The 10,778-nt window shown below is 45.8% G+C and overlaps 1 protein-coding gene across 1 annotated transcript; it reads left to right on the top strand.

The window, feature by feature from the left end:
• Positions 1 to 8,937: 8,937 nt before the first annotated feature.
• On the top strand, positions 8,938 to 10,038 carry FAM110C (family with sequence similarity 110 member C; the record flags this gene model as incomplete). Its single annotated transcript, XM_079550756.1, has 1 exon — positions 8,938 to 10,038. One exon carries the CDS (start codon positions 8,938 to 8,940, stop codon positions 10,036 to 10,038), a length of 1,101 nt encoding a protein of 366 aa, XP_079406882.1.
• Between the last annotated feature and the right edge of the window lie 740 nt (positions 10,039 to 10,778).

The raw sequence follows: 10,778 nt of genomic DNA, 5'->3' as shown, positions 1-10,778 counted from the left end.
TTTCCCCTTGTCCTGCCGTTATCTACCCTTTCAAAGAGTTGATTCCACTCCTGTTTGTAGGCTCCCTTTAGGTATTGAAAGGCTGCAATGCGGTCACCCTGCAGCCTTCTTTTCTCCAGGCTGAACAAGCCCAGTTCCTTCAGCCTGTCTTTGTAGGAGAGGTACTCCAGTCCCCTGATCGTCTTCGTGGCCCTCCTCTGGACCCTCTCCAACAGCTCTCTGTCTTTCTTGTACTGGGGGCTCCAGACCCGGACACAGTACTCCAGGTGGGGCCTCACAAGAGCATAAGCTTGACTTGAAAGCTCCAAAATGCCTGAAAAATGAGGGTTGACCTGTAGTCTACCAGTCTACCATTCTAGGGAGCACACCTCTGAGGGAGTGAGACGTAGATTGCAGATGATGGAGGGCAAAAGGAGCCAGACCTCAGGCAGCACTGCCTGTGTACCCTCCAGAGAAGCTGTGTGAGTAAAATCTCTCCAACAGCACCCAGTAGAAATTCTGGTCCTGGAGAAAAGTAATTGGAGGCCTCTAAAATGAAGCCAACGTGGGATGAGACTTGAGCCAGCAGGTCACAGCACGTGCCTTGTTCTGTCTCACCACTGACAGCCTCTAAAGCCAGCTCATCATGCTGTTAGGCACATGCATGCCTACAGCTCTTCCTCCTCCACAGCAGTCTTCACAGAAATCACTCCTGGGATCTGAGGCTTGATGCAAATCACAGAGAGTCCATCAATAAAATTTCACCAATTCTCAGACAAAGAAATCCAACAGACTTTTCCCCCCATTCCCTCTCTAGCGTGCAGCTCAGATTCTAGTAGGACCCCAAAAGTCTTGGGCATCTACTTTAGAAAACCAGAAAGAATTTTCCTTTTAATTCTTCTTTTGAAAAGAATTTCTGCAAATGCCTTAAATACCTAGGCTGTTTCACAGAGATGCTCTATAGTTCCTATTCCAACAGTACTTGCAAAAAAATACATAAATAGAAGTCTGACTGATAAACTCCTGATTGGATACTGAATGGTCATATGGGATAAATGACCTAAATCTATAGTGTTTCTAGTTCCTCTCTTCCTACTAAATCTTCTTTCTTGGGAAAGAGATAAGATCCATATATGAATGCCCATAGTTCAGTAGTTCCCAGCCTTGCAGGAACTGCACTTTGCATGAACTTTGGTCGCTGCCATTCATACTTACAAGGTAGCATGAGAGCATTACAGGAGGAAGTAGCAGCAAGGTGTTTGCTTAACTTTCCCAGAGAATTGCTTTCTTTTTGTTCCTGTCATAAATCTGAAGTGGACATACCCCAGCTCAAGCCAGGGTTGAACATCTTGATACTGCATGAGGTAATGTTTGCAGGGCAGGGGTGGATCTGTTTGCTAAAGAAATTTGGACCAGTTTTTCCCAGAAATACTCTGCAGCATGAATAACTGTGTGAGCCTGTCCAGAGCAGCTGCTTCGACACCAGCAGGATAAGATCTGACTGAATCTGTAATTTTGTTTAATGTAGCTGTTGCAACATAAACCTAACGAGGCTTGAATACTGGGGCTTATGTTTATTTGTTTTGTATAGCTTTGGAATTAATATAATTATACAGAACAGCTAAGCCATTTTACTCTCATTATCCAAGATGTTATTTAATCTTTAGAGTCAATCAGATTAGAAGAAATCGGTTACCACTTTCAAGATAAATCCTGTAAATCAAGATTCTGTAGTCAGGTCATCCTAAAAGTTCTGGGAACGCTCTACTGTCACAATGCAGAGCTCAGGAGATGCTGGAGTGTATTTAGGATTCTGAAATGCAAAGGGAAGGGCATTCATGAGCATTGTTGCACATAGCCTTATTTCCCAATGTAAAAAGCTATGTCACTCAATTACAACACAGACATTCTCAGGTTTTGTCAAAACTAAGCTCCCCAATTCGAAATTGAAATTTATCAAACATTCTCAGTCAAACTTGGAATTAGCATATGTACACAACTGTTGCACATTATAGTGAATATCTACAGAAGGTCAGGAACTAATGAATTAAATTTATGCTGAGGATTCACTCTATGGGCTCAGATTTACCCTCTGGCCACAAGACTAAAGTAGACATGATTTGCCCACATCTACACTGTTTAACTCTCTTGTTAGCCAAACAAGATAGCTGGGAATGGTAAATATCCTGTGTTAACTCCCAAAGTTAGGCAAAGGAAACAAAACCTGTGTATCTCCCCTGTACATACATAGAGATCAGACTGCAGCCTCCCTTTTAAGCTTGGAAGATATTTGCCTCTTATGTCAGAACTGAACAAAAGTCCTCAGGAAGTGAAAGGACAAACCAGCACACCTTCAGACATTGTGACTGATGGCCATTCAGTATAAAAGTTTGTCCTTGCCAGGGGAACTCTGTTGATAATTTAGTTCATTTTTCCCATCTAAATTCCAGAAGGAGCTCTTAAGCCAGAGAACTTGAGAAGCCCAGAAAAGTTGCAGAAATACATACAAACACATTTATCAGCTCTCCTAGATTTGCATACTTCTCATGCCTACCACAGTAAAAAGCAATTATCCTCTGGAGCCTATAGGTAGCCTGTACCTCAGCAGTCTCCTTTTAACTATCACATGTCCATCAAGAACTGAACTGCATACCTATATGTTAAGAAAGACTTAAAGTTCTTGAAAAACATAAAAATCACCAGGCATCTTAGCAATGGCTGGTAACTCTGCTACAGAGACCATGTAGATCTCTTCCAGATCTGAATGAATGTATAGAAGGTACATAAAAATGGTTCTCTTCAACCAGGTCTTCATAGATTACATAAAAAAGAGAGCCAAAAATTTGCAATCACTGACTAGGAAAACTGCTGTATCTGATAGACAAAATTACATAAACATGAGAAATCTTTACGAAGGCAGCAGTCATGATCTCATCCAAATTATTATTAAGAGTGTAGAAAGAAGATGATGTGCTTAACATGTTACATATGTTCAAAAGTTTAAAACTCTGGCACTGTGCTCTATAGGAAATTTGTGTTGTTTTGTTGTTTGACTGATAGGTGTATTTCTTCAAGCACCAGGACTTATATCCATGTAAGGTGATTCAATACCTCTATGCAGCTATATATAAATGGAGCTCAGTTTGGCTCGGATTTGTTTTGTGTGTTGCCATCCTCGTTGCAACCAGACTAATCTTGAGAAACTGCCAAGCCCAAAGCACTGCTGGAGCTTATTAGATAATGAAAATATACAGTGTGTCTCCTGAATTCTGAAAGATCAGTGCGGTCACTGATGGGACTTTACTACTAAAGCAAGGAAGGGGACCTGTACTCAGCTGTGGTATGGAATGATGCAGTGCCAAAACTCCCATGACTTCTCTCTTGAATATTGGCCTTGATATGTGTATTTCTGAATTAGTGAATCACCACTTACTATAAAACTTTTCATTTATCCTATAGAAAATGAATAAGAAAAATAGGACAAGTAATGGGATTGCCTGCAGTGAGTGCCTGAATGAATGTGTCAGAGGTGCAGTAATCATGTCACGTGCTTCCTAATCTGACAGATGCACTCAGGGACTGTTCAGGTGTGACAATAAGCAGAGGAATCCACACGATGCAAGGGTGCTCTGTGTCTTTCAACTTCTTGGCCACAGTAAGAGATGTGTGATGGTGTTTGTGCCTATTGGTAGACACATGATGTCATGGCATGGTTACAACAAAAATTTTGCAATTATTATTTTAGGCATCTACAAGACAAGGAAATAGCAGAGATAGTTCTGAGTATCCAGTGATACGTAAATGCTGGAAGTTCCCCATAGCAAGAGGAATCTGTACAGTGTTGAAACCTGTATGGGGTTTAGCCTTAGGTTACATAAAAGGGAATTTTCCCTGACTGTGAGACCAGTCTAACAGTGCTTCCCTATGGGAATACTGTATGGATAAAATATGCTGATGATTGAGAGATACTGCAGCAATGCTCCCTATAAATATAAAGTACTTAAAGAAGTGCCCAACCCCATCTCTGTGCTGGGTGAAGTGACTGTGTAGAAGCTTTGTTGGTTTGTGAAGTGTTTGTGACTGCTCAAAGGTGCAGTTTCAGAACTGCAAGCTATTGCTGTGGTTACAAAAGAGTGTGGGAAACATTTATAAGACTTACATGTGACAGAAGCAACTTCTACTGAGTGCATTTTATTTTAATGCAAGCATTTCATAAAGGATTTCAACACTGTAGCTGCATTTTACTGCAGACGTTCTGGCTCTACCTCATCCTTTTACAAGGCATTCAATGATTTTGATTCCTCAAAACATGTTTAATTGGTCAAACTTTTAATCATTCTCAACATTTTAACACACACATAAACATGCTAGGTACCAAAATTTAGGTTGGACTTTTTGTCTTAGGCATGTCAGAGGTGTCTGAAAAAAAGAGCTTGAGTACATTACAGAGCCAAAAGGGGAGGGGAGGGGAGGAGAGGAGAGGGGAGGAGAGGAGAGGGGAGGAGAGGGGAGGAGAGGAGGGGGGAGGAGAGGAGAGGAGAGGAGAGGAGAGGAGAGGAGAGGAGAGGAGAGGAGAGGAGAGGAGAGGAGAGGAGAGGAGAGGAGAGGAGAGGAGAGGAGAGGAGAGGAGAGGAGAGGAGAGGAGAGGAGAGGAGAGGAGAGGAGAGGAGAGGAGAGGAGAGGAGAGGAGAGGAGAGGAGAGGAGAGGAGAGGAGAGGAGAGGAGAGGAGAGGAGAGGAGAGGAGAGGAGAGGAGAGGAGAGGAGAGGAGAGGAGAGGAGAGGTGTCATGGCTTACAGCCTCCCCATTAGTAGTGCCTGGTGTAATACATGTTGTAATACATGTCATCCTTCCTTATGTCTCTTGCTGTCATTGCATCACTTTTCTTCTTGTTTTAATAAGCCTCTCAATACAATGGCATGAATCAATGTGGTATAAATTGAATCAGTGAAGATCCGTGTCACTTCTTCAACCCGGAAAGTGGTACACACGGAGTTTCCATAATAATTTTATATAAATATAGAAGCCACTAGTAACAGTAGTGAACAAGCTGGACTGATTTTACAATGATGTTGTTTTCTGACTGGGATGTTAAATTGTTTAATGATCCAAACAACCTGGAATTATGAGATTTGGAAAAGATGCTAAGTGAGTTGGCAGTGCTAAAACACAGCATGTAGGAGTGATGCAGGGCTGCCTCTACCAAAATCCTTGCTGAACAGATCCTAAGCCCTGGTTCTCCAGTTTCTGACTGAAGATGTACAGGCATGCATCTCTCTTCCACTGTATGAAAATGAGGCTGAATTGTTACCCGCTCTGATTTCATCTTGAAAAAGCTGACATTCCCCCTTGGAGACAGATGGCTTATACTATTAGTTTCTGCCTCATGGCTGCTTTACTTTGCCCAAATGCTTTGCAGTCTGCTTTGCAGCAGACAGGACACTCAGTGGCACCACATAGCGTGTCACAATGGGGAAGCCACCACCCTGCTGAGCTGTCCTGCTCCTGACTTTCCAACCACTGTGTGCTCAGGGCGCATCTCTTATTAATGCAAACAAATAAGTGGTTTGTGTTACCTCCCACAAAAAGACAAATTCAACTGCTTTGTGTTTAGTGATAACTTTAAATGCTGGCCAGTGTCACTTCCACTAAGTGGAAAAACTGCTGGCAGCTAAGGCTTAGGGAGTGTAGGATTTGCTTTGCTTACCTTTGCTCAGTGCATCACTGCCAAAGAGAGACCGTGTGGGAGCTGCCAGGCTGAGGGGACAGTGCTGCTGTCACTACGTCCATTTTGGTGTCTGTATGCCTCCACTGGACCAGGGTCAAAGGTGACTGGCTTGGGGCTCTTATAATGCACGGTGTCTCGCCATGCTCTGCAAAAAGAAGAAACGCAATGGCTTGCTCTTTGCTGAGTGTTGTGAGAGTATATCCTTAAGTGTAAGAGCTAAATCCAAGATACTTATATATAAATACTCCAGATCATGCAAATTTTAAATATCATAAATACTTTGCCTAAATATATTTAAAATAACTGCTATATTAATGTACCTTACCACAGGGCAGACAAGCCTGGACAGTTTCGTTGCTTACAATACTTTCTGGTCCTGGGAAGATTCTTCTCCTACTTTAAATGTCATTATCATCACAGCATGCAGAAAGAAGTATCTCACATAGGAAGAAAGTCAGATGAAAAAAGCAGAAGAAATTATAGTAATGTGCACTTTGTGGAGAATCAAAACTCACATTTTCAATCATTTTCAATGAGCAGAGGAAATTCCTCAAAGGAAAACAGCATTTCATGCAAAATGTCCTGGTTTGTCTTCTAGGCGTGTATTTAGAACACGAGAAATATTAAGTGACGGGGAAACTTCTTATATATATCAGCTCCGAACACAAAGCTCTTGTATAGTGACAAAAGTTTAGAGTGGCCTTTGCATATAGAAAAGAGTGAATAAAGCTGTGTTTTAATCAAGACATGAATTGATATTGCTTAATAGAGCCACTCTTACCAATACTCAAGTAGATTCATTCTTTTCATTACTTCAAGTGAATGCAAACAAATCATATCTGAGATTTCTTGTGTTTTCTTAAAGCTCAGAGACAGAAGATACAAGAAACTGGGGGAAAAATGTTAAGGTGCATGGAGAAATGTGAATCAGTGCTGTTTCACTGAACAGTGTCACAGAACTCCAAACTGTTGAAGGAAAAAATTGTCAGTATGAGGACAGGAATGAAACATTAATCTCATTAATCTCACTAATAAATTCATCACATCTGTTGGCTTATTGCTAAGATTCATTGTCAGAAGAAATTATTCTTCTCCATAAGCCCAGCTTTCCACGAAGCACTGAAACATGTAACAATATTAACTATACTTTCACCTATCTGTGCATGAGCTGCCTTAATAGTAAGGGACTCCTGAGGCATCAACTGCACTTATACCTTTAGTACTACCTCTTACTTTTTTGAGACCATTAATTTTTGAGTAAGCTGGTATGTGAGCCAGCTTTACCTTTTGTGTGCCCATTCTATATATGCACAAGAACTGCAGCCAAAGGGAAACCAAAGTGTGACGTGGGTTTCAGTCATGATTAATGCAAGCATCTCCTCTGGTGTTGCTGTTAGGAATAGGCAGAAGTACGTGTTGAGGGGCTTCTTGAGTTCAGACCTAGAAGTTGAGGGGCAAAAAGGAAGCAAAATTAAGGACAAGACCAGATGGTGAACCATGTTGGAAAGGGAATTTTCTGTCTATGGTTATTTCAAGTGAGTCTTCACTGAAGGGTTCACTTCTTAACCCTTCCCTTGCCACAGGGAGAACATCTCACAAAAGTCTGCTGTGCTTGTCTACGACACTGGGCTAAAATGTGGTCCATGCTTTCAGCACACTGGGAGACTCCTAGCTTTGCACTGAGGGCACTGGTGAAACCACTCCACTCATAACACCCAAATATAACCACATATTTCCTGCAGTGTGTTTGGGGAGTTGCACCATGACCAACACAGTCCCTTAAAACCACATGGAACCGCATGGTTCCAAAACTGCACAGAAACCATTGATATACCCCCAGAAAAGCCAGAAGTGCCCAAGAAAAGCCAACAGTGCTGCTCCACTGGACACAGAGATGCTCAGCTCCTGCTTCTCACACACCTGTGTCTGAATCATAGAATCACAGAAAGCCAGTGCTGACACAGCTCTGGGGATGGCCACCAGCACAGGGTTCCATTGGGGCAGCATCCTGGGGGATGTGAGCACAGAGCTACTGCCTTCCTACCCTACGCTTAAGTGGTGCTCAGACCGCCGCCATCTGCTCACATATGATGAAGGGTAGGATCCATACCCAGCACCTGACCTATGCTTTCTTGGCACAAACGATGCCTGGTATATTTTTTTGTGTGTTCCATCTTTCTCTTTGTAAACATGTTTGCCACAATTCAGTGACTGTAAATATTGAGTGAGTCAATCATCACAAAAGCATTCTGTTATTATAATCCCACTGAAATTGTAGACATGTTGGAAAACAAACAAAATGAAAGAGTTAAGAGGGAAAAACCTCAGAGATGTAAGCTGGCTTTTGTTTTCTCTATTCAGAATAAAGCTTTCTGCTGTGCTCTTAGTGACCACGAAGCAGATGCATCTCCCACGAGATGACATGAGTAAACGTTGGGTGCAACACTGCGTGCCCAGACCGCCCCAGGTGATGGCTGTGACTCACGTGTTTAACGTTGGGCATTTGAAGCACGGGAAGCGGCTGTGCGCAGGGCTGCTCGGAACTCCAGCCCCACACGGAGCCCTGCCCCTTTGGAAGCTTGCCCTGTGATTCTGAAGGGCAAAGATTTACCAGGTGCGCTTCAACTTGAAGCCATTCCATGACATTTTGCAAGTGCGCATCCACTGCACGGCCACGGGCCATGAGCAGACACCTTGCTGGCGCTGCGGGTGCCCCACGAAGGGCATGAGGGTCTCGCACGCTCTTTTTAACCGAGATGGTGGTCGGGTCCGAGCAAAGGCTCCCCAGGGCAGCGTTACGGCCGGAGTTCAAGAAGCGTTTGAACGACGCGCTCGGACATAGGGTCTGAGTTTGGAGTGGTCCTGCGCGGAGCCGGCTGATCCCCGGGGAGAAGCCCTCCCGTGTCTCTGCTCGCGGCACGGGACCGCCCGGGGCCTCGTCAGCGACGCTCCCGCGGTGACGGGCGCGGGGCGGGGCAGGCCGGGCTGCGGGGCCGGGCGGAGCGCGAGTGGGTGCGCGGCGGCGTGGGGCGGCGTGGGGCGGCGTGAGGCGGCGCGGGGCGGGCGCGCAAGGCACGGGCACACGCGCGGGCACGCACACGGAGCGCACGCTGCGTTTGGAGCTGTTTATTCGCTTTTTTTTCCTCTTTTTTTTTTTTTTTTTTTTTTTTTTTTTTTTTTTTTTTTAAATCTCCCGGGACTGGAAGCGGGAGCCGCGGAGCTGAAGCTGCTATGCCCACTGAAATCAGCCGGGCCGTGAAAATGCACGCCATCTCCGACCTGCACTCGTCTTTCAGCGTGCGGCTGCTCAACAAGGGGCCGGAGTACCTCCGCCGGCAGCTGGGGGCCGGCACTCCCGGCCGGAGGAGCGCGGCGGAGAGGCTGGCAGCCGATAAGGCCAAGTATGTGAAAAGTCAGCAGGTAATCAGCACCAAGCAGGAGCCCGTCATCGTGCTGAGCTCGGCCTCGGAGTGCAGCAGCGAGAGCTGCTCGGTGGAGAGCACCAAAACGAGCAGGGATTTGGGCAGAGGGAAGGGCGCGAAACCGCTGGAGAGGGCGAAGGCGGGGTGCGCGTGGCGGGGCCCCCTGCAGCACGGCCCCCCCATCGCCCGGCGCAGCACCCCCAGGAGGCAGGGCCGGCCCGACTCCCTGGTGATCTACCGCCAGAAGTGCGAGCTGGGGAGAGGACAGAGCCAGGACGGCTCGCGAGGCAGCTTGGTGAGGAGGTTCTTCCAGGGGCCCGGCAAGGAGAAGCAGTTGGCTTCCCCTGGGGTGCCCAGAGTCATTATGGAGGACGGCTCTGCCTCCGAGAGCAAAGAGCCTCACCCGGCTGAACTCGCTGTCTCTGAGCCTGGTGGTTGTGGAGCTGAGCACGCTGTCACGGTGAGCACCGAAGAGCCAGGAGTTTGTACAACAGAACGTGAGAAGCCCTCTACGTTGCCTGCACCTCCTGAAGAGGTCAAGGAGGTGAAGAGGAGAGGTCTCCATCGCTCTCAGTCGGACATCAGCTCTCGCTACTCCAAATCTTTCTCTGAGTTTGACACGTTCTTCAAGTTCTGTGGCCTGGAACAGGAGGTCATCGAGGATTTGGGGAGAGAGAACTTCTCGGTGGTGTCCGACAACGTCTCCTTCAAGATCCGCAGCATCAGTGTGGCCACGTCCGAGAGCGATTTCACACGGCATAGCGGGGACGAGGGGCTGCTGGAGGATGAGCTCACAGAGCAGGTCCCCAGCAGCACCTCGGTGATTGAGCGCAATGCCCGCATCATCAAGTGGCTGTACACCTGTAAGAAAGCCAAGGAGAGCAGCAAGGCAATCCAGGAACTGGCGTGAAGGTTTCCTGCGGCGTGTGCTGCAGCCTGGCGAATGCAAGGTGTGTGCAGAGCCTTGTCCTGCTGATTTATGTATTTCTCTTTCCTCTTTAGCAAGCAGTAGACGTTGCATAGTTTCTTTAAGTCTTTTTATGAAAGGTGACAGGCAGTTTTATTTTGTATGGTAGTTGTCGTAGTGCTGTGTTTTTCAAAGCAGAAATCTGGGGCACTGCAAAGAACAAGTGCAAACAAATAAGTGAGTATAGCTTGCCAGAGTGCAATCAGACCCTCTACAAGAAATCAAAGCGCCAGTGTCTATGAGGGATGTCTGCTCACTGCCTGCTTCGTAAATAGCCTGGTTTCTGCAATTTCTGCTATATTAACTGCTAAGAAAAAACTTAGAAAAGTATTCAACCCATAATTACAGTAGCCTAGATGACAGACTGAACTGAAACTACTAATGATTAGGAGTACTTTTGTATTTATACAATACTTCTGAAGCTTTCTTGGTGCTTTCTCTCCTTCTTTCACTGTTCCTCTCTGTTACTTAAACATGGGCACCCCCAATTGTCCAGTATCAAAGCTGAGCCATTAGCACTGCTACCAGCCTGATTTCCCCCACAGCTTGCTGTTGTTGGGACCATAAAAGTTTGCTCCAGGTGATCCCCTAGCATGTGTTATCTGTTCTGTTTTTCTGAAGTGGGTTCTGCCATGCAGCATGGTCCCAGTGGCTAGAAATTAGTTGTGTGGTTTGCCTTGTCT

The sequence above is a fragment of the Tetrao urogallus genome (genome assembly GCF_951394365.1).
Source record: "Tetrao urogallus genome assembly, chromosome: 2".
Lineage (NCBI taxonomy): Eukaryota > Metazoa > Chordata > Aves > Galliformes > Phasianidae > Tetrao > Tetrao urogallus.
The sequence above is the reverse complement of the archived record's forward strand: the minus strand, read 5'-3'. Positions and strand labels throughout refer to the sequence as shown.